This window comes from Podarcis vaucheri, assembly GCF_965113315.1.
Source record: "Podarcis vaucheri genome assembly, chromosome: 7".
Taxonomy (NCBI): Eukaryota; Metazoa; Chordata; class Lepidosauria; order Squamata; family Lacertidae; genus Podarcis; species Podarcis vaucheri.
The window spans coordinates 47,350,848-47,375,004 of NC_138765.1; the positions used below are offsets into that span (position 1 = coordinate 47,350,848).

The 24,157-nt window shown below is 44.8% G+C and overlaps 1 protein-coding gene and 1 long non-coding RNA gene across 8 annotated transcripts in view; both read right to left on the minus strand.

Moving 5' to 3' along the window:
* LOC309537523 overlaps nucleotides 1–24,157 on the minus strand; it is a 940,942-nt gene that overhangs the window by 71,955 nt on the left and 844,830 nt on the right. The window lies entirely within an intron of this gene.
* Nucleotides 1–24,157, minus strand: part of CDH8 (cadherin 8) — a 250,914-nt gene that overhangs the window by 25,429 nt on the left and 201,328 nt on the right. For all 7 annotated transcript variants that reach the window (XM_082232293.1, XM_082232294.1, XM_082232296.1 and 4 more), the window contains one exon: nucleotides 8,413–8,534. In XM_082232293.1, the coding sequence (XP_082088419.1) occupies nucleotides 8,413–8,534 (122 nt within the window). The remainder of the gene's footprint in view (nucleotides 1–8,412; nucleotides 8,535–24,157) is intronic.

Below are 24,157 nucleotides of genomic sequence, written 5' to 3' on the forward strand. Positions count from 1 at the left end.
CCTATTAAACTCAATGAGACTTATTTCTGAGTAAACATTTATAGGATTGTTTTGTAAGTTTAAATCAGTTACATCCCAGTAAATTCATTGAGGGGGATGTGAACTAAGTTTGTTGGACATAGTTCCCACTGAAATCAATGGCACAAGTAATGACTAGCTTGCCCCATTAATTCCAATGAGATTTAAATCCAGCTAAAATAATTAGTTTGGATCCAACCCATGATAAAACTAGACTTATCTAGGATTGCCAACTTTTTTACAAGCCTTTGCTTCTGTGCCTTCTTACAGCAGCTTTTTCAGCAGATGTTAGCAAGAGATCATTGCCAAAGCTAAGCACTTTTTAAATTCTCTTGATTTTGGGTAGGGGGAGGGGATAAGCATATAGCTCACTTCCTGCAAAATTCAGTCATCCATAACAGCCCTGTGCTAACCATTTTTTTGCATCATAGTAATTCCCATTGGTTTCAATGGGCCTCAATTTGGAGCAAGTATGATGGAGCCTGCAGCCTAAAAGTGTGTAACTTGAGCTGTTTTGTGCTCCGCATTAATTTCTAAGAAGCTCCAGGTGTTCCCTGTTCAACAATTCTGCAACAATGAGTGTGTTGGATGAGTAGTTGCTATTAGCTTCACTGTTTATTAACGTTGTGTCCTTTGACAGGTGTTAAATTAGCACAGCGAAGGTAGGAAGATTGTGTTCTCACCAATTACTGCTGTTGTGAATAATTTCTCATCTTATTTCATATATTGTTTTGTCCTTGCATAGAAATGTCAAAGGCTATAACTGCTTGCATTCCATGACATTTTGGCTCCAGTGTCATCTACCTACCTAGCCACCCAGCCACTTTCCAATGCTTATCGCATCTCAGTCTGAAAATTAATCTGGAAACTATCTGAGAACAATCCAGAGGATTTTGGGAAAACATAGCCTGCATCTTTAATAAGAGACATTTGAGGCAGGCAGGTGGAGGCTGTCTTCAGGGCAGACTGAGGTTAGTGGGACAGTGCCCCATTGGCGTAATGAACCAGCCTCCACTGATCTATGGTGCTATGTCTTAGATGCTTGCTTAAAACTTTTTCTTTCATGCCCACTTCCAGCTTCACCACATCTTACATTTGTTTGAAGAAGTACTTTTTGTGTGTCTCTCCCGATTCTACTGTCGGCCAATTTAATGGAAGGGCGCCATTTGTTGTATTATGAGGGAGGGAAAAATGTATCTTTTACTTGCTCCATAGCATGCACAATTTTACAAAACCTCTATCATGCCATCTCCCCAACTTAATCTTCCTAAGATTACAGCAAGATTAGACTGAGTAACTGTGTAGATGGAGTCTTATTAAATGTAATGCTTGAATCTTCTGAATCTCTGTTATAAGCTTCCATTAAAATCTTCCACCAAACTTACACGAGAAGTTGCAATTCTCACTCATCTTCACATTTGCTTTTTCTTTTACTAACTCTCTTCAACACGGCTGCTTTCCTCCAAGTTATGTGGGATGTCATATGAAATAGTGTTGTTGTTTTTTTTTTGTGTGTGTGTGTGTGTGTGCCAAGTTTGTTGTTTCAGATACTCAAGTCAAGAAATTAAGACTTCAGGTTCCCATAGCAACATTCACCTCACCCTTATGCACATGGAATGCGTACAGTGAAGCATTTTACCACATATACAAATATGATGTCATGCAGGCAACTGCAAATGTTCCTGCTTTGTGAGCTCTGGCAAAGGCCCAAGACCTTTTTGGTGCCCTGTTCTTCTTCTTCTTTTTTACTGTGCTAAAGGTAAGTCATATTTATCTCTTTCTCTGTGTGCTGAATGACTGCTTAATGAATGACCATTATTATAGTAACTCCTTGGCACTTTGCAGCATGGAGATTACAGCACAAGAGAATGAAAGGGAGGGGGCATTAGTGATTGACCTGTCATTATAATGTTTTCCACAATTTATTGCTTTCAGTATATGCAGCACTGTGAATTGCCAGAACAATCTGCATAAGAAAAAAGTGTGCCTTGGTGGTGGTAAGGTGATGCTCTGAAGAATAACATTTGAAGAAAAAGTCATCACATTCTTGTTCTTTCACATTGTTGTACATTGCCTCGATCTTTTCCTATAATGAAGAAACAGAGTCTGGATTGGAGTCGGCAGTACAGTGGTACCTCGGGTTAAGTACTTAATTCATTCTGGAGGTCCGTTCTTAACCTGAAACTGTTCTTAACCTGAAGCACCACTTTAGCTAATGGGGCCTCCTGCTGCCGCCGCGCCGTTGGAGCCCGATTTCTGTTCTTATCCTGAAGCAAAGTTCTTAAGCTGAGGCGCTATTTCTGGGTTAGCTGAGTCTGTAACCTGAAGCATATGTAACCTGAGGTACCACTGTATTAGTTTCTCTTCTGAAAACCCTGCACTACATTGTGACGAGTCATTATTTAAACAGAGAAAGTTTTATGATTTACTGTGGTTTTTGTGTTGTAGATTGTAAGATGCCTTGAGTTTCTGTGAAAAATATATAGGGTATTTTTGCTTCTCCCATATGCCCACTTGACCTCTTCTGACACTATTACTGTTGCCATATAATACTCCTGCAGTTATAAGAAACTGTTATTTTAGTGTGGCAGCATCTACACTTTGGAACTCCATGCCAATTCATGTCAGGAATGCACCTATTTGTATTCTTTTTGAGGTGTGCTTAAAACATTTTTGATCAGGCAAGCCTATTCAGAAACATCAGTGTTGAAAAATCTTTTTTTTTTCCTTTTTCTTTCAGGTAGGTTATTTCACGCAGTTGAAATAAAAAGAAATTAAAAAAATTTATCCAGTAGCACCTTATAGACCAACTAAGTTTGTTCAGGTATAAGCTTTTGTGTGCATGCATCTGAAGAAGGTATCTGAAGAAGTGTGCATGCACATGAAAGCTTATACCAGAACAAACTTAGTTGGCTAATAATAATAATAATAATAATAATTTATTATTTGCACCCTGCCCACTCTGGGCGGCTTCCACAGAGACCAAAAATACACTAAAATGTCACGCATTAAAAACTTCCCTGAACAGGGCTGCCTTCAGATGTCTTCTGTATGTCAGGTAGTTGTTTATCGCTTTGACATCTGATGGGAGGGCGTTCCACAGGGCGGGCGCCACTACCGAGAAGGCCCTCTGCCTGGTTCCCTGTAGCTTTGCTTCTCGCAATGAGGGAACCGCCAGAAGGCCCTCGGCGCTGGACCTCAGCGTCCGGGCAGAACGATGGGGGTGGAGACGCTCCTTCAGGTATACAGGACTGAGGCCATTTAGGGCTTTAAAAGTCAACACCAACACTTTGAATTGTGCTCGGAAACATACTGGGAGCCAATGTAGATCTTTCAGGACCGATGTTATGCGGCCTTGGTGGCCATTCCCAGTCACCAGTCTGCCGCATTCTGGATTAGTTGCAGTTTCTGGGTCACCTTCAAAGGTAGCCCCACGTAGAGCGCATTGCAGTAGTCCAAGTGGGAGATAACTAGAGCATGCACCACTCTGGCAAGACAGTCCGCGGGCAGGTAGGGTCTCATCCTGCGTACCAGGTGGAGTTGGTAGACAGCGGCCCTGGATACAGAATTGACCTGCGCCTCCATGGACAGCTGTGAGTCCAAAATGACTAACAATAATAATAATTTATAAGGTGCTACTGGACAATATTTATTTATTTATTTATTTATTTATTTATTTATTTATTTATTTACTGTTAATTTAAATTCTCTTTAAATCTTTTAACTGTTTTAACTGTGTTTTTATCATTTTTATATTTTTCTAAACTTTTTAGAGGTTCTACAACAGTCAACTTTTATATGAATTTTGTTAAACAATAAGTAAAACTAAGTAAATTTGTCTGGTGTGAGCCGATAGAAAAGCAGAAAGGGGTGGGGAGCTGCCCTTTTTAAAATTTGCAGATTTGTGTAAAGAATGCAAATCAGAAAGTGACATGCTTTTCCAGTGGATCTGAGATTAGCATTCTGCTATTATGGGTTCAGAATAAAAGCAAGAAGAATTCATTTGGCAGTGTTATACATCAACAGTTTTTACTGCATTCTGTCACGTCACCGGCAGTCGTGGTTGCCACTCTCAATTATATCAGGACCCAAAATAGAACATGTGGAGGAATGAACTGCATTAGATGGTTCACTCAGTATATTTACAGACTGCAAATAAGGTTTTCTAAGAGGTTGAGATGTAATCAAGTCCCCTAAGGTGATTCAAACTCAATTTAACTTAGCTGTTAAGTTAACCTACAAATCTGTAAATGTATTCAGATAGTAGAAAGCAATCACATTCTTTCTTTGTGTCAGATGATCATGAATTTATTTGGAAGACGCAAGAGAATTCAGATCTAGAGGAGGGCCTCTATATTCAGTTTATTCTTGTATTATTTTTACTCCCACATGATTGCTATGCTGAATCTGCATTTGAAATTGATTTCTTTGTAAAAACACCCACCCACTTCACACTCTCTCTTGGTACTCTGGTGCACGACTATCCTGTAAATTTTGGGTACCACCAGTTTCTCTTTCTTTCTTTTTTTGCAGTCTTCAGTTCTACACATTTCCAATTCAGTTGCCAAGTGCTGTTTTTCTTTTTGTCATCATGAAAATTCATCAACGCCGGAGTGCACATTTCTTCCGATAAACACATTTTGTGTGCAATTTTGCCTAGTGTACACATTTTTGCAAAACAATTCCCCTAATATAATGCATTTTTGTATGTCATTTTCACTGATACAGGCATCTATATGCATACTTTACCTAGTAAATGCATTTTCGTACACATTACCCCGGCCAGAGAACTGCATTTCAAAATACAGAGAAGTTCAAATTATGAAAGATGGCTGTTTCACTTTGCATATTGTTTCAGAAAGTGTGAATTTGATAGCTTTGCCTTTTAATGTGAACTGAATTTCTCCCCTATCCTTATATAGCACTGGATTGCTATATAAGGGTGGGATCCCCAAATGGGTGTCACCTTGCCCTACCATGAACATTCCAGTAATGTTGCTAGAGTTTTTAAAAAAGGGCAGCGAGGGGGGGGCAGAAAAGGGGAACAAGAAAACGCAAAAGTGCAAAAGAGGTCAGAGTTAAGAGTTGCAGTCCCACTCGCAGTGACCTCTCCCCTCAGAGCAAGGCCTAGTCTAAGAAAGTAAGCAAACTGGAAAAGGACAACATTCTGCAATTTTAAACTGGCCACAACTCTATTGATTCCAGATATAGGTAGAATTTGGCTTAGGCACTGGGTGCATATCTCTCCCAGCCTTTTGGTAGATGGCTGAGGCATGACAGGGTCGATCATGGGCTTAATGGGTCCATCACAAGACACAGGTCTAAATTGATGGCCCTTCCACACTGCTGAACGAAGCTCTATGGCCCATTTGTCACACACCTTGGCTTTTGGACAGAGACTTCCAACTAGACACCTCTGACAGAGTACGCCTGTGGTCACACTGTTCTGAAGTGGAGGTGGGGCACCACTTCACACACCCCCTGAGATGTTGGATTAAGGGTTCCACCCCAGTGCCTGGAGATTCAACTCTGCTCTCCCCCCCCCCCGGTTTATGGCAACCAGGAGGCTATATTGGGGAAAGAGAGTTTGGTATATTCTACTCAAAAATGAGATCAATGTTTCTTTCTGAATGGACTGCTACCTTCCTGCATCTGACTCCTATCACTGATTTGTTCAGACCACAGTGGTACCTCAGTTTTCAAATGTAATCCATTCTGGTAGACCATCCAACTTCCAAAACATTTGAAAACCAAAGAAGTTACTTCTGGGTTTTCAGCGTTCAAAAACCGAAACATTTGACTTCCGAGACGTTTGAAAACCGAGGTACCACTGTGTGTGTGTGTGTGTGTGTGTGTACACACACACACGTATATGCAAAGAGAAAGTTCAGCTACTTGATCTAGCCCTAAGCAATGAACAGCTGAAATAAGCTTTTCTTGTTATTTCTCTTAAATTTCATTTTGAGCAAACACAAACTGAAATTTCAACAAGGGCAGAAAGGGTTAGTGTGCAGGATCTAGTTGCAACACAGAGCTTTTGTTCAGATCTTTTTTCTCTTTCTGACAAGGACTTTATGAGACTAGTCAGTTAATGAAGTAGTTGATGAAGTCATGGCTGTATCCCCCACCCTCACCCCATGTCCACTTACTTGAGGGCTGTTACATCCCTGCCAGCTTTGTAGCTAGAATTCATTCCAGCTACTTCAACTACATTTTTATCCATAGAGTTCTCCTGTTATCTGAGATGGGGCAAAAGGTTACACGTGAGAGAACTTTTTCAGTGGTTGCCCCCAGGCTCTGGAATATGTGAAGGTAAGGCAAGAACATTTCTGATCTTCTTCCTCTAGACACTGTTCACTTGCTTAGATAGGAGAAGTGGAAAGACAGTGATCACCAGGAGGAAGGAAAGCAGGATGGGGGTGTTCAGGGGTTAGCACTGGGGTCCCTGCTGAGTGTGGGCCTCAGCAGATGCACAGTGAGCCCTGACACCACCTCACTGGGATCTGGACTTCAGTAGATGTTCAGTGAACGCCTGGTACTTGCTAGGAGCCACATTTCACTAATCTCACTCTTCAGTGGTTTGATAGACTGTTTACTATTATAAACTGGGTAACCAGGACAGGAAGGAGCTGCTGCGGAAATGACTGCTGGAAGGTGCAAATGTGGATTGTTTGCAACAATCAAATCTTGGCACACATAGTTTTTGTATAGGCCCACAATAAGAAACAAATTCTAACTCTATTATCAGGTAAGCTGCTTTGGTAAATGGTGAATTTAATGCCAAACACCCACGAGGCACAAGAATAGCTGGATTAACAACTCTAGTGTCATGCTGTCAACTGCTGTTTATTTAAATTAAAATGTCACTACCCAGAAATAAATGAGGTAGCTACAAAGCTCCGGATTTCTGTCACTCAGCGTCTTCACAAGCTGGATAATAAAAACGATTCTGTTTCATTTGTGCTATATTGCTTCCTAGGAGATTAGGTTCCGTTACATCATTCAACACAACTCCAAGCTGAATGATGGACAAGGCAGGCACTGTGGATCCAGATTTCTAGGATAGGGTAGAGGAGTTGTTCAACATTTCTCTCCCTTATATGCCCAGGCCTCTTCTATTCTCCTTTCCACCTTGTTCCTGCCTTATTTCACCCTTTCTTAAACAGTTTTTCTAAGAAAGTATAAAATATCATGATCCCACAACTTTTATTTATACCAGAGAGATGGCGAACAATTCTGTCCTAAAAAGGCTCCATTTCCTCTTTTAATCTAAATCCAGAACAATTGTGGCCATTTGGGAGGGGGCAGCTATGTCTGCTCATGTGACCTGCACAATGGGTAGATTTAATGCTTATGGCAGGTTAGTGGTTTCAAGCCTTGCCCCTGAATTATATACCCATTCAGTCAGCCATGTAAATAGACTCTTCTTGTTCATAAACCATAGATGTTTAGGCTTGGCCATGCAGAAAGCACGCAAACAATTCCTGATCATGTGCAGACAGCCTACATTCAGTCTCTGCATGTGTAAGATCTGCTCATGTCATTAAATGAACACATGGAGATTGGAGTGATGTTCAAGTCATCTTCATTCTCCTTCATTCTCAGTATGTTGACTGTGCGAACAGAGCTCATGTCACAGTAGCACAGACAGCAAGAAATGTGCAACTAAATCATTCCTTGAGTGTAGAGCAGGAGAGATTATCAGGAGCGCAAGCCTGACTCTGCCTAACTACCTTCCTCCACTTCCTGTCTAGGAATACCATAAACTCCCATTCCCTCTTACAGGTGTGGGGAACCTTTTTCAGCCCGAGGGCTGCATTCCATTCTGGAAAGCTGTGCAAAATCCATGTACCAGTGGTGGACTAGACCAGAGGCAGAAACTGGTGCAGAAATTGGCCTGTTGTTTACCTTTGTACACTAGACTATTTTCTAACACATTTGCACACTTCTCCCTATGTGCCATCGAGACAAGCAAGAGACATTATCAGAGTTCAAGGACACATTCCAGCTAGATTTGTGATGTGAAGTAGGGCCCTGGAGGGGTATGGCCTATAGAAAGTTCTGAGGGCCAGATAGAGAGGCGTGGGAGGCCACATTTGGGCCTGAGGTTCCTGTAGCTGCCCTATTGTCACATATGGTACCCTGATCACTGGCCATGTTGACCCTGGGAGAATGAGGCCAAGACATCTGGAGAGAGTTCTGTTGGCTACTCATGGTCTATACAGTACTAAGTGGTCTAAGCTTGGTCTAAGTATAAGATACCTTCCTATTTTCAATTTCACACATAATCAGGGAAAATATTTAACTCACATTAACAGACAGGGAACGGGGAAGCTTTTGGGGGGGGGGCAGGGCAAACCGACTATACAGTGTGGACAACAGAGAAATATTTACTTTTCCGGTTTTTCCATTTTCACACAAATAGGCTTCATTCCCTGATGCAAGTTCGGGAGCGTTGTCATTTACATCGAGAACTTTGATAGCAACAGGCACTCGAGATATTTGACTGGGGTTTCCTAAGAGAAGAAAAACACAGTGTGGAAAAGAAGAAAAAAGAGAGGTAAGCACACTTCATTTCATACTAATGACATAAAGGACCCAAGGTAGACAGACAGTTCTGTGCTGAAAGCTTGCTGGGCCTTTTCTGCTTCCAATAATTGGGCTGCTTTATCCAATGGCCAAGGGGAAAAGATAAAGAAGAATGGGCAGCAGTTTCACAAAAGGGAGACAGCAAATAAATCCTTATTGCAAACAGCGTTTGTTGGAGATTAGCTTGATGAAGACCTTCTTGGACTAAATTGGTAGATTCTTTTTTCTGATGAAGTTTGCATTGTTTTATTGATAAAGGGCATTCTGCATGGGGAAAAGAGGCTGTAAACAACCAAGATTTATTTCGTTGCTTATCTTTGCCATTTTACTCTATTAGCCAGCCTGACTGCACATCTATTATTTCAGCTTGGCAAAAAAAGGGGGGGCATGGGGGAGAAAGACAATCCAACTCTAATCAGATTTTGTTAGAAAAGTGAAGAGTGGAATTGATGTAGGTAAAAGAAGAAAGAAGAGAGAGAGAGTACATTTTGATATTATGCAAGAACACAAGTTCATTAATCTCATCCAGAAATGTTGTTTTGAATTGAAATATTTGTTCATTAAGGTTTTGTAAAGTCGAAATAAAAGCTTTGACCCCCATTAATAGCTATAATTTATCACATCTCTCTTTATAGCCCAATTGCTAGATATATTTACTCAGATGTATGTCTTAATTTTAGTCCATGGATGTATTCCCACATAAAATCTTGATCAGTTCATCCTAGTTTATACTTATTAACAGTAGTGGCGGACCTCTGATCCATGGGCTAATTAGGTTATTAAGCTATTGGAATGTGTTGTAGGTGGTAAGATTGACTATTTCTGTTACAGAAGGAGTAAAAAAAGACCATTTGTGCCCACCATAACTACATGAGACATTGATTGGAATAAATGGGCAACACCTTTGTTAACTTAGTAAGATCTGCAATGAGCAAAAACCAATTAGCAGCAAGCTAACAAACCCTCAATGCTGGTTCCTGAAGTTCAGGCAAAAGCTAGGAAAATAAATATCCTGCTATCTATCTGGCATGGGTGATTCCATCATGGCTTTGAACGCAAGGGCAGAAGGCAGGTTGGGTAACCTCTAGTCTACAAACTAATATTTGCCCGCCAAGAGGCTCAAGTTGATCCATGAGGCCATTTCCCCCAAGCCTTACCCACGTGCCCAGTAGGTGATGTGATTTGCGACACCATCTGGTGGGCAACAGCATGGGGCAATATCCTGCATTGGCTGTGTGCCTGTTCCCAGAAAGAAACAGCAGCACACAGCCAAAGCAGCAGGATTTCACCCTCTGCTTAGCAACTTATACATTCTGGAGAGGCCAACAGAAAATGCTTGTTTTTAGCAGGTCAGGCTATTTGCCTGTTCAGTATTGTGCATTCTGATTATTAGATGCTGTAGACTGCAGGCTGAACCTTCTGTATGCTAATCATCTGTCTTGCCACTGAACTACAGTCCCTCATTCTAGAGCCCTCATTAGTTCTAATTTGATTAGTTCTAAGGAGAGGACAGTGTAAGTACATGCTAGTGAGTCATTGTCTGCCTTTCCTTTCTTTTTAGGAATATTAGAAAGGTGCACCATGACAAAGAGTGAGAACTCTGTATACTTGGTCATCATAATATGCAATGTATCGCATTGGTCGGCAAGATTTCATGCAATTAATTGCCTTCATTGATGCACCATGAATATGTTTAACATGGAACAATAATGTACTTCTTGCTGAGGGTGAGGAGGGGAATTAAGTTGCATGCAAACTGAGTATTCAAAACATTTCAAAAGCATTTTCTTTATCTAAAATTGATAAAAAAATACATAAACAATGAATGCATTGGTTTCTTAGTGCCAAGTGTCACATTTAAACACTAAAGATTTCCTTTTATCTAAATTAACGGAATGATGGTGGTTCAAATTTTATAGACATTACAGAGGAATGTAATTAATTAGATAAGCTTCTGAAGAAATTATTCATGCCTCTTGTGACTGCCCCCAAAATGTTTGTCTTTCATCTGAAATACAAACATTAAACCTAAAGATATTATAATTAGAAACTTGGTGAGAATTCACTTTAAGAATTAATTTGCTAAACACTAGAGAAAAACTTGCTGAGTATAGAAACCTCCAAAAGGGGATACCCCTAGATAGCTGCACACTGCATAAAACAATCATAATGGATTTATTTGTTTTGTCCATGAACTACAGGCTCTAAGAAATTCTAGGGATTGATGTTCTACAGCTCCAATGGGGAGTATGTGGTCCACTTGTGGGACTCCAGCTCCCATCAGCCCCAGTTAGAATGGCCAATGGCCAGAGATGAGAGGAGTCTTAACATCTGGAGGACCACAGGCATGGGCATAGCCCACGGGCATAGGGAGGTAGGCTTCATGTTAGGGGGAGCAGAACCTCAGTTAGTTAAGCATTTTTATTGACTTACTTGATCTAGGGGGGTAGCTGCCCCCTCCCCTCCACATTGGCTATGCCCATGACCACAGGTTCCCCATCTTTGACCTACAGTCTGCAAAGTAGGCACATAGAGCATGTAAAATAGCATGTTGAGCCACTTCCAACCTAACCCAGTTGATTACATCACTCCATATTGTGGAGGGGGAATATCTTTAAAATGTTCCTTATTAAAAGCAGCTCACATGTAGTAAGTAAGCAGAGCAAGGAGAGCATTATACTGAGCATTTCTCACAGGAAGCACTTGCAGTCTGATCCAGTAATGCTGAATTTAAGGGTTTGGGCTGGATCCTGATATGGCTTAAAACTAAGATAGCTGTACCCATGCAACTGAACAGTTATAAGTGGTGCTATCCCTCAAAACATGAAATGTTATATGCAAACCCAATACTTCCAAATAAGCATGTTTAGAATTAGTAAATTCTAAAAGAGACCCACCAAAAGAAATCCATGTACTTATCACTTGCTGGATTATGAACCACAGTCATAAATCAGACTCACACTGCACAGTGCTTTAAATCGGAAGACCACCCCATTGGATTTTGATACAATTTTTTAAAGCATTAAATCAGGGCCAGATTGTGATAAATAGGAACAGGTTTTCCAAAATGTTAAATGCACTGCTGATTTGGCTGCACACTTCATTCCCCCTCCCCAAGCTTACAAAGTTCCAGTGTTAATATTTCCATTTGATACACATTTATCAAGATTGTATCTGATGGACCTAACAAGATAGCCTACCTGCACAGTAGCTTAATTTTATTCTGTACTGTTTTATGCTATTCTCCCTCCCACCCACCAATCCTCAGTGCAATCTTTAATCTGCAAAAAACAGAGTGCACTAAGCAATACAGAAGTGACATGTACAACAACATTACCTAATTTCAAGTACAGTGATAAAGGGTAAGGTTTCTGTGGGTGGCACATTAACAGAGAAAAACTAGAATTAGGGAAGCTTCTGAAATTCTTCTTTTCTAAAGTGGTTCTGAGAAAGTAGAAATTCCTCGTGCTTCAAAAGGGGGGGGGAGAGTGCTGTGCATGCACAATTTGCCCTTCAGCTAACTTTATGATTTCTCTCTCTCTGCATTATCAATGTATGCATAGGTATTGACAAAGAACTGCAGAAGAAAAGAAGAGGGGAGTGGATAATATTTACCACTATCTACATCATTACTTTTGTGTAGTGCTTTGCCAATGTGCAGGAATGTGTTTTCTCACCACACACAAAAAAATAATCCTCTGTGCGATTACATTAGGAATTATCACCTGTGTTCTTTTTGATGCTTCGTCAATGAATTGGATCAATCCATTGGTTATATATAGGGAATACAGAAATGAACTAAAAACTGCTGAAAACTGTCTCTGATTCAATTCTGGAATACTCCTATTTAACCAGGTTAGGGAAAACATCCACCACCACCGCCCCTCCATGCTACATACAGAAGCTGAAAGGATGGGCAGTGGAATCTTACTTCAATATGGGCAATAGGAAACTGTTTTCCACTGTAGCTGAGTGCAGCAAGCTGAAAACAGAGAAAGCTGAAAACACTTTTTGCTATGTTGAAAGTCACCATTTCTTTGGTCCACTTTTCAAGGGTCATTATCAAATGAATGGCAATAACTCTTTATATGATCATGCATAGGTACATTCAACTCATGTGCAACTCTATGTGCAACTTCCACTCCACCTGTATTCTTAAGGCCCATGGAGAACAGTGGCCATAGTTTTCACCATAGTGACTTTATATTCATTATGATCAGTAATGCAGAAACAGAAGACACATCACTGTCAGTAAGCAACGGAAACAAACTAGAATCATGACTCCTTCAGCTGATAACTAGCTACCAGGATTAAGGCAACACATGTTTTGCTTGGTTTCTCTTCAGAAGCTAATACCTACATTTTCCTAAATGCCAGTAACCCACCCTCTTTGCTCAGCAACCAATTTGACTTATTGGTTAGAGTGTCAGATGAAAAACTTTGGTTCAAGCCAATGCTCAGCCATGAGTCACTGGGTGACACTAACTGAGTCACCATCTCTCAGTCTAACCTTCTCCCAGGATTGTTGTAAGATGGAAATGGGAGAGGGCAGCTATTTGTGCCATCCTAAACTTCTTGGAGAAAAGGGAAAGCAAAAATTCAAAGCTGTGAGCAGTGAAATTCTGTGCATGTTTATTCAGAAGTTCTGTTGGGTTCATAGGACTGCAGCCAGTAAACAGAACACATAAGTTCACATTTTAAACTGTTGTTATGGCTTTCATTCTCATTTCATTTCCTGGTTGGATAAAATTTAGAAGAATAGTATCACAGTGCTGAGACTGAGAATAGTATTTAAGGCCAGTGCATGTCGGAAGAGAGGACTAGGTACACTGCTTCCCATGGTGAAAGACTTGTGATCAATTTCAAAGGACAACACTTGTAAATCTATAAGCAGCTGTACTCCAATGATCTACAAGTCTGATTAAACATGCTCAGGTTTTGTGCTGATTCACCTTCAGGGGTGATACACATCCTGCAAGGTCACTCACTCTGTGAGGGATTGATAGGCAATGTGGAACTACAGAGGCAAGGGTAAATTTTAATTCCCTGGGAGACACAACAAACAGTTGCTCTATAAAATGCAGTGTCAGCCCAAAATATTTTGCTGTCAGAGTTGTAGGACAAGATGGTGACCTACTCCCATTGCCATTTCCTGAAACAGACTGAATCGGTACCTGAATCATATATGGGTGATGAAGAAGATTGGGAGTGGGGAATGATACCTGCCACAATTCATTATCAGACCTCTTATGATCACTGTGCTATTATGAGGTCTCTTCTGTATGATTCAGGAATCAGGCCTTCAAAATGGTGGCACCTACCCTTTTGACCTCCCTCCCACTGCATTTCATTCAGAGGACAGCAACATGAAAACAGGCATTTCCAGTAGTGGCTCCCAACTTGTGGAAAGCTCTCTCCAAGGAGGCATGCCTTTTTATCTTGGCTTCTAGCCCTTAATTTGGCATTTGTGACCTCCTTTAGGAGGGCACCTTCAGTATCTATAATGGATTTGAATTTGTATATGCAATTGGTTTCGCGTTTATATATGCAATTCTTGAATATATATTTTACTGCTGATGTTTTGATGGTTAAATCATTTTGATGTATTTCATAGAAATAAATTCTATATATGTTTTCCAGAATGCGCTGGACAATGTATCATTCTACAAAGCGTGTTCTCACTAAAGGAGAGCACGTGTTGCGGATGGGTCAGACAAAGCACCCTGTAGTAATTAGGTGGATTGGTTTGAGGGGCCTACTTTTGGCTGGAGTTGGTGTTGCTGGGGCAAATTTGATGTTGCAATTTTGGAGGAGGGGTCAGAGGTTATTTAAGGAAGGTCTACAGCAGAGTACTTTCTCTTTCGCTGTGGACATCGGATCTAGCTGGACACAGTGAAGGACTGGTTGTATTAAATAACTATTTTCTTCTCTTACCTTTTCTTCTCACCCCCCTTTTTTTTCTTTTCCTAATTTTTCCATACTAATAATCACTTCCTTATCACTCCTAATTTAGTTGCCTGGCTGCGTTTCCCTCGGCGGGGCTCTTGGGGGCTGGGGGGGTTGGGGTGACCCTAATCGCCCGCGGCCTGGTCCGCGGCTGAGGCGCTGGTCCCCGGCCTTACCCCTGGTACCCGGGTTCCCCCCCCTCTTGGGTGAGGCGGCTGAGCAAAAAACGCTTTATTTTACTGTTTAAGTTAATTTTAAATTAATTTGGGTAACAACAGGCGCCGCGGCTCTTACCTCGCTGCGGCGCACTGCCGGCTCGGCTTGGGGCCTCTCTCCGGCCCGTGGAGGCCTGGGGCTGCAGGGCCTGTTCCCCCATTTTCTTCTGGAGGCCGGGATCGGCCTTTTGAGTCCGTCCCGCGGCGGGGCGGCTCGGATCGGGGAGAGCGGCGGCCGGCGCTTCCCTGCCCCCGGCCGCTGCCGACGCTTGTGCGCTGCGCTCCGGCGCGCGCGCCGCAGCCTAGCCGGCGTCGTGCGGCGGGGGTGCCGCGGCTGAGCTGCTTGCCGCCCGAGCGCCCATCCTCAGGTGCGCTCCGGCGCGCTCTGTGCGGCGTGCTGCCGGCTCGGCTTGGGGGCCTCGCTCCAGCCCGTGGAGGCCAGGATCGGCCGTTTGGAGTCCGTCCCGCGGCGGGGCGGTTTGCGTCGGGGAGGGCAGCGGCCGGCGCTTCCCTGACCCTTTTGCCGCTGCCGACGCTTGCTGCGCTGCGCTCCGGCGCGCGCGCCGCGGCCTAGCCGGCATCGGGCGGCGGAGGTGCCGCGGCTGAGCCGCTTCCCGCCTGAGCGCCCATCCTACGCCCGGCGGTATTTTCGGGCTAGTTCGCCCGGTCTTGGCCCAGCCAGGGCTTGTAGGCCTTCTGTGCTGGGCTGGTGGTGGATCCTGAGTAGGCAGTTTGGCGGGAGCGCCATTTTCTTCTGCCTCAATTTTGCAGATTGCCCCCAGCGGCGGTTGGTGGAAGTGCAGCCTGAATTGGGTTTGCTTGCAGGCTGCGCCACCTGGTGGTGGACTGTAGGTTTACATTCCACTGAAACTGTTTAGTTGGGTACACTTGTCTGTGGAATTTGGAGTGTTTTACAATTATTCCTGTGTATAATTGTTATTCTTCTTCCATTGGTAGCAGGTATGGCCTCAAAACGGAAGGCGTCTGTAGGGCCTAGTACGGCGTCTTCGGCGAAGAGGCCTATAAAGGGCCCGTCCCAAGCATTGCGCTCACCTGAGCCGAATCAGTCGCTGCGCCGCATACAGTCTATGGTCACGGGCTTGGCCAATGACCCTGCTGCTCTGGCTCGTGTGGAAGCTGAAATGGGCGACATGTTACAACGATGCTCAACTCCATCGACTTCCTCTGCAAGGCCCGCCCTTCCCGGCGGTGCACCATCGCTGGTCGCCTCATCTAGTGATGATGAGAGTGACTTCATAGCAGCTGGGGGCTATTTGCCTGATGCCTCTGGTCAGCCTCCGAGTTCACCTGAGCCTCCGGCCGCCACGCCTAGGGGCCGTAGAGGCACTAGGGGTACTGCCAAGAAAAGGGCGTCTGCTAGAGGGCGAGCAGCCCGCGCCACTGGTGCGCCACCTTCTCGAGTTACAAGGGCGGCTTCTGGGCATTCACAAGTTCTCTCTTCTCGACCTATATTAAATACAGATCAGCAAGGTGACGCTTCCGAGTCTTCGGTGGAGGACAGCCTGCTTCCCCCTCCGAGAGCATCTTCCGGGGGTCGCCGCCGCCGAAAGAAATCCAGGAAGCGTGCCAAGAAGAGTCGCAGGGACACTTCATCCTCCCTTTCAGGTACCTCGTCCTCTAGCTCTAGCAGTGATGAGGAACCTTCTCTTAAGCTCTATTGGGGCTTTGGGGAGTCTTCTGGACTTCCAAAATGGGCCTGGGAGCGGAGGGCAAACTCCCACAGGGTGAATTATGGGGCAGTCTTGGAGTGCCGCGATGGGGTGTTGGTTCCTGATGTGAGGGTGGCCACCAATTCAGCCAGGGACCTCATACCCGGTGCCCACTTGGCTTCTAAACTCCGCTCTAGGATTTTGGATGGCCGTTATGTGGACATATTCAGTCTTGCCCCCCCATTGGAGGGCCAAGACATTCAAGAAAAGGGATCGGTTGCCTCTAAGAAGCGGCTAGCGGTGGCAAAGGCTGACCGGACGTTTGAGCGGTGGTTGGACAGTTTTCAGGTTTTTGCTGGAGTGGTATCGGCAGCTTACCCGCGGAGATCTTTGCATCTCTGGGTGTATTTGTCTATCGTGCGTTCCGCTTTTACAATGGCGGGAGAATCGGCTGCGATATCGTACGATGAGAATTTTAGGCGCAGGGCAGCCAAAATTCCCACGGCCTGATGGGACCGGAAGGATCTGGACGTGTGGACCACTTATGTGGCGCCGCGTATTGACAAGAAGGCCGTGGACCCAGTGAAAGCGAAGGCCATTCCCAGCAGGGTCGGTCGCAAATTGTTTTGCTGGGATTTTAACAAAGGAACCTGCCTGCGACAGTATTGCAGGTTCTCACACGCATGTGAAAAGTGCTCTGGCAACCACTCTGCATCAGCTTGCACGGGAAGCCGCCGGTCCTTTCGGAAAGGTGGGGGCTCTCAGCAGCCCCCAAAGGGTGCTTCCCCGGCTCCTGCAGGCGGAGCAGCCAAATAGCATCCTGTCCTCCTTAGCCCAGACCCCGGTGCGGCTGCAGCCACTCATGGCGTTACTGCAGTCATACCCAGACAGGGAGTCCGCCTCGTATTTGCAGAATGGTTTTTCGTTAGGTTTCAGGATCCCAGTGGTTTCCTCCCCGGTGGCAAGGAACCCAGTGAACCAGAAGTCAGTCTTGGATATGCCAGAGGTGGCTCGAAGGAAAATTGGGAAAGAGCTGGCCTTGCAGCGGATGGCAGGCCCTTTTGTGGAGCCTCCATTTCCGAACTTGCATATCTCTCCGTTGGGCATTGTCCCTAAGAAGGCCCCGGGGGAATTTCGCCTAATTCACAATCTTTCGCACCCCAAGGGCACATCAGTAAATGATGTTATTCCCCCGGAGCTTTGCACGGTGAGGTACGCTTCCCTTGATCAAGCGATCAAGATGGTTCGGAAGTTCGGGCCAGGTGCCCTTTTGGCGAAATGCGACATTGAGTCGGCATTCCGTTTGCTTCCAATTCACCCCGATGACTTCTGGCTACTGGGCTTCCAATTTGAAGGGGGATTTTACTTTGATAAGGCCATGCCAATGGGCTGCTCGGTAGCCTGTGCGGCCTTTGAGTGTTTCAGCTCATTCTTGGATTGGGCTTTGCGCAAGAGGACTGGTTTAACCGGTGTCACTCATTATTTGGATGATTTTTTATTGGCCTCAGCCAGTGACACGGGGCATTGCGTCAAGTTATTACAGGCCTTTAATGAGCTGACACAAGAATTGGGTGTGCCTTTGGCCGCGGAGAAAACGGAGGGTCCTGCTACACAGTTGATTTATTTAGGTATTTTGTTGAACACTGTGACCCAGACGTCTAGCTTACCGGCGGACAAGATAGTTGCGCTGAAGGCAGTAATTAGGGAACTGTTGCCCCTTAGGAAAGTAACTTTACGGCAACTTCAGTCGTTGTTGGGCCATCTGAACTTTGCCTGTAGGGTAGTCGCCCCGGGGCGACCCTTTTGTTCCCGTTTGGCCAGACTCATGTCAGGCTTGAGAGCCCCGAGGCATAGGGTGCGACTGTCTCGCCAAGTGAAAGCTGATCTTCAGATTTGGTTGGAATTCCTGGAGGAATTCAATGGGGTGTCCTTGTGGCAGGACACCCTAAACCTTCGCTCAGATTTTCAGGTGCATTCGGATGCGGCAGGGTCTTTAGGGTTCGGCCTGTATTGGGATGGTAGGTGGTGCGCAGAGCCCTGGCCATCAGCTTGGCGTGGGGAAGCGGTAGTTCGAGACTTAACGTTTTTGGAATTCTTTCCTATTGTAGTGGCTGTTTACTTGTGGGTCGAGCATTTCAGGGACCGCCGAGTTTGTTTTTGGACCGATAACCTGGCGGTGGTGAATGTGCTAGCCAAGCAGTCTTCACGGTCTCCCAGGGTATCAGCCCTGTTGCGGGCTTTTGTTTTACATTGTTTACGTTTTAACATTGTGTTTTCTGCCCGTTTTGTGCCTGGTGTGTCTAATGTGATTGCCGATGCTCTGTCCCGTTTTCAGATGGAGCGGTTCAGATCCCTGGCGCCAGAGGCTCGAGAACGTCCGGAATTTTTCCCGGATCACCTCTGGAACCTTGGCAGCACTTAGTTTTACAGGGAGTAGCTGCATCTGTTGCCCCCTCCACTTTGCGGTCTTATAAGAAGGCTTGGTGTGATTTTTTAAAGTTCATTGGGCAGCCGGAGCGGGGAGGTGTGGGTAAGCCCCACTCTACGTCTCAGGTGCTCCAGTATCTGGCGCACCTGTTTCAGAAGCGTCGGGCAAGCAGGGCGCTCAGACTGCACTCTGCAGCAATATCCTTCTTTAGTAAGGCATTCTTTAATAAAGACCCATGCGGGAAATTTGTGGTAAGAAAGGCACTTGAGGGCTGGGGCCGGCTTCGCCCCTCCAGACCTATTCCCAGGCGGCCCATTACATTTCACCTGTTGTCTCGGATGCGTGTTAAACTGAGGAGCATCTGTTGGTCCAGGTTTGAGGCCCGGCTGTTCGCTGTAGCCTTTTCTTTAGCCTTCTTCGGGGCCCTGAGAGTGGGTGAAGTGGTACTCGAACCTAACCGGGGTGGTGGTTCCAGGGGTCTATTATTAGAGGACGTGAGTTTGTCTCCGTCTGAGGTGCAAGTCAACGTCAGGAGCTCAAAAACTGATCAGCGGGCTAAGGGAGTGGTGATTCGGCTCCCCGCCACTGGAGAGAAGGGCCCTTGTCCGGTCAAGGACCTCCAGAGGTATTTAGCCGTGCGTCCTCCAGGCATGGGCCCCTTGTTTGTTCACGAGGATGGGCACCCGTTGGCTCGTCACCAGTTCTCTAAAGTGCTCCGCAAGGCCATTGAGGCATGCGGCCTGGCTGCCGCTGAGTTTGCACCTCATTCCTTCAGGATTGGGGCCGCAACGACGGCCGCGCATTGGGGTTTATCGGCAAGAAGGATAAAAGACCTGGGTCGTTGGAGGTCGGACGCATACAAGGGTTATGTACGTAAATGATGCATTTTCGTGTGCTTACACATCTGTTTTGCCCTAGGTCAAGCCCCTACACGTATCTGGATTATGGGGCACAGTATTGTGCACTGGGCAGCTCGCAGAGCTCGACAGTCTGGCTTGGGTGATGATCTTGGCTTTCCGCAGGAAGTGAAAGTGTCCTGGATCGCCAGAAGGGGAATGCTATGGAAGGAACTGCTGCCGCTTATCCAGAGGCGTGTTCTTTTGGAGGGCCCTCCTACGGCGATTGTCATTCAGCTTGGGGAGAATGATTTGGTATCACATTCTTGTTTTGTTCTGTGTGCTATGATATTGGGAGATTTAAGGGATGTGGCGGCCATGGTGCCGCCAACGAAAATAATTTGGTCAAAATTACTGCAACGCCGTAAGTGGAGGGGTAGCCCTTGTGTGGAAGCCACCGAGCGGTCCAGGAAACGGATTAATGCTGCAGTGAGCAAGTTGGTGGCTGATTTGGGCGGGTTTGTGATTCCACACCCCTTGATTAAGTTCAAAGCCACTGAATTGTTTATGACGGATGGGGTTCATCCGTCCAATGCTGCTGCCGCTTGGGAATTCCGTTAAAGGAATTCAGGGCCTTACCATCCATTCGTCCAAACCCCTGGAATCGGGCTTGGGCCGTGTAAGTCCCTAGGAGCATGCGGGGAGAAGCTGAGGGTCTGTGTCGCAGCTCCGCCTATCCCTGAACTTGTTCCTCCACACTGGCTTCCGCTGGAATCCGGGAGTCAGTGCTGTCCCCAAGGCGGGAGGGACAGATAGTCGTAACCAATGCCTAAGCAACCACTCACAATTTGTATGCAAATAAAGTTGTGGCCAAAATTATGCCAAAAACCTTAAACAAAAATTATGTGTGATGTGTGAGTTATTGGGGTTAAGGGTGTTTTGGGGACCTCAGCACGCAATGGTTTGCTCCAAAATCCTCCAGTCAGGAGCTGAAGCCCATAGCAGTATCTTTTCTTACTTGGGGGCTATTGTGATTAACCCAGGTAATAGCAAAAGCCTCCTAGCTATGAATCACAGTAGTTCTGTGGCCTCTGTTTTTGGCATCCTGGTATTCTAGATGATGCCAGAGTTCAGTTAGCCATGCTAGCAATGAGGCAGGAAATGCTTTAAAAGGCAAAACATGTGCTTTTAAAAATTATGGAGTATGGAAAAAAATGTGAAATTCCAAAACAGTGAGATGCCCACCAGCCAACATTCACAGAAAATGAAATGCATTTGCTGTTTTGCTTCCTCATTGTAACAAACTATATTCTTTTTGCATGCCCTAAACAAGAGCACCACGTTCTATCTGACAGATGCTGTAGAGTATGGACTTAGTCCCTGAAAATCAAGGTTCTGTCTCTTCATTTTATTTGGAACCAGGTATTGCCTGCAGCTCAGTGCTCAAATATCTGATTTATAAGATATAAGAATGCAGATGTCCATTTGGCAGCCCTTCTGCTAAAAAAAGGCAAAGGGGGGAAAAGCAAATTTCTCCTGACCTCAGGCTCATAGGCATTTTGCCAATGCATCACAAAATAGTAACTCTTCTCTCTCTCTCTCTCTCTCTCTCTCTCTCTCTCTCTCTCTCCTGTGTGTGTGTGTGAGAGAGAGAGAGAGGGAGGGAGGGAGGGAGATTTTAGGAAATAGAAAATGCTCCATGCATATTAACCCTGTTCAGGCATTCCCGAAAATAACAAACAATAATAAACCATCCAGTCCAGCCTCCTGCAATGCAGGAGTAAATACAGTTAGATAAACACAGTTAGAAGCCCTTTTCAGAACTACGCATTCATCCCTTGGCAGGGATACAGTCTATATTATTATTATTTCTTAAAGCATTCTGATAAGCCGCGGGGGATTTCCAGTCCTTTGCCAGATCATTGCCCTTTAAATAAGTTATGATCCCTACCATCAAGCACCATAGTGTCAGACAATCCCACATCTTCACCGTTGAAGAGGATGCAATGGTCAGGCTAGGTGAAGGGAAAGGCTATGACACCCCACCCCACTCACTCCTGCAGAGACTGTGTTAACTTACATAATGGGCTATGTGAAGGTCAAGTTAATAGAAAAAATAATGTGAACACCATGAAATAAATAGCTGGAATGTTGTTCTTTTCCTTAACAAGAAAAAGGGGCATTAAGGATACAGTGAACAAAGGCAGTGGCGTAGCGTGGGGGGTGCAGGGGGGGCCGGCCGCACCGGGCCCAACATCTGGGGGTTAGGGGGCGCAAATCCACGGGTTAGGGGGCGCAAATTACTTGCCTTGCTCCGTGTGCTGACAACCCACGCTACGCCACTGAACAAAGGGATATCAAAAATTATATTTCGGATTACTTTTATCTCTTTATTTCACCCTTTAGCAATTAAGCACACAATCCTGCTTTACTCAACATAACATCTGCAGAATAAACAAACTCTTCCTTCTTACCTGACTGAGGGGAGAAATTATAGTTATCTTCAAATATCTAAAGTGCTGACACATGGAAGATGGAACAAGCTTGTTTTCTCCTGCTTTTTTTGGGGGGGGGGGTAGTACTCAAACCAATGGCATCCAGTTACAAGAAAGGAGATTCTGACTAAGCATCAGGAATAATTTTCTGAGGGTAAGAGCTGTTCAAGAGTGGAACAGACTCCCTCAGAAGGTGGTGGACACTCCTTTCTTGGAGGTTTTTAAGCAGAGGTTGGATGGGTATCTGTCATGGATGCTTTATTTGAGATTCCTGCATTGCAGAAGGTCACAGTAGATGATCCTCAGGATCCCTTCTAAACCTACAGCTCTGTGGTTATATATGTTTTATTGCTAGGTGGATAGAGAACACAACTGAAACTGCCAGAGACTCTTGCTGGATATAAAAAGAATATTCTGGGTAAGAAGCTCTGAGACTTGGTGCTGGAGATTTTATGGTGGTTTGTGAAAATTATGAGGCTCTGTGAAAGTCTGTGAGTGAAGTTGGATTATACTGCTGCCAGTAGATGGTGGTAGTAGGGCCTTTCCTTGGGTCTTGCTATGAAGATGGTGATAGGTGCAGTGGAAGTCTAGAAAACTGGCTGGAATAGCTAGGCCTCCAAGTGATGGTCCTTAACATGAAGGAAGGAGGCTTGGCCCTTACCCTCTTGTCAGAAGCTATCATTAGGCTCTTCCCCTAAGCCCTGCTGGGTTAGGCCATAAAGGGAATAGCTGCATTCCAGAATTGCCCAGCCCCTTTCTCCACAGGAAGACATAGGAGTCCCAGACTTAAACCAGGCACCCCAAGAGCTATAGACACCTATAGAGTAACCTGGGACATGGTGGAAGCTGGCCTGTGAAGTAACAGACCAGAAACAAAACAATACTTGCAGCAGACCAGATGTGAGCCAGTGGCTTCTGCGACCCCTTAGTCAGGCATGGGCCCACAGAAGCTGTGAAACACCTCTTTTTATGTGCCACTTCCCCTGGGGTGCAGCACAAGCACATAAGCAGATGCTTTAGCACCATCTCTCCTTCCTCCATCACAGGAAATTCTTGTAGTAAAACCTGCTAAGGCTTAAATGGCAGTCAATTATACAAAGTGCAAGTCGGGAGTGAATAAGCAAAACTTCCATAAGAATGCTAATGTTACTAGTAATTCTGTAGGAGGGAACTGGAAAATAACACAGAAAAGTTAAAGCTATAAGTAAACTCTCTATGACATTATAATATATTTCCCCATGGGGAATCTGTAGGATAACTATGTTGTATGTCTTTTGTTTTAATGTGTTCCCATGTTATGCTTTTTAAAAACCACATGACTTACAATCTATACATAACTTTTTTTTTCTTTTGAGAATGTATAACATGGCACTTCAGTGATTGTATTTATATTCTTGGTAAACCATAAAGAGGCTTTTTGGCTTGCTGACAAAAAAGCATAAAACGGTCTCACCGTCTTCATTTTAGACAATGCACTAGATATGAGGAATACTTGCCTGCCTGCCTGCCTCTCAATGTTTGTGCAACATGCCCTTGGATTCTGTTGCTGGAAACCACTTCTGTGGCCATATGTAAAAGTTAGTAGTAACCTCATCAAAAGCTCGATTTTGGTATTATAAAACATGCAAGTCCTTTGTTAGGAAGAACAGTGGTTGAGAGGGGATTGTTTGAAATGAGAAGGGCCTTTTACGTGTCAGCCTTATGTAACAAGTGCACCAGACTTTGCATACTACAGTGTGTGTGTGTGTGGGGGGAGCCTAATTGCTTCCATGATGTATAAATAGCCATAGTCTATCACAGTGACAGTCGAGACAAAATGGTGCAGGGATGATATACTCAGTACTGATGACAAAATTCACTTCCCTGTTGTTGTTGTTTTAGGGGTGGGGGTGGGCAATGACATGGAAACAGAATCAAAGTGTTCAGCCATTCAGAGAGGGGATAATGTGATGTCACATTC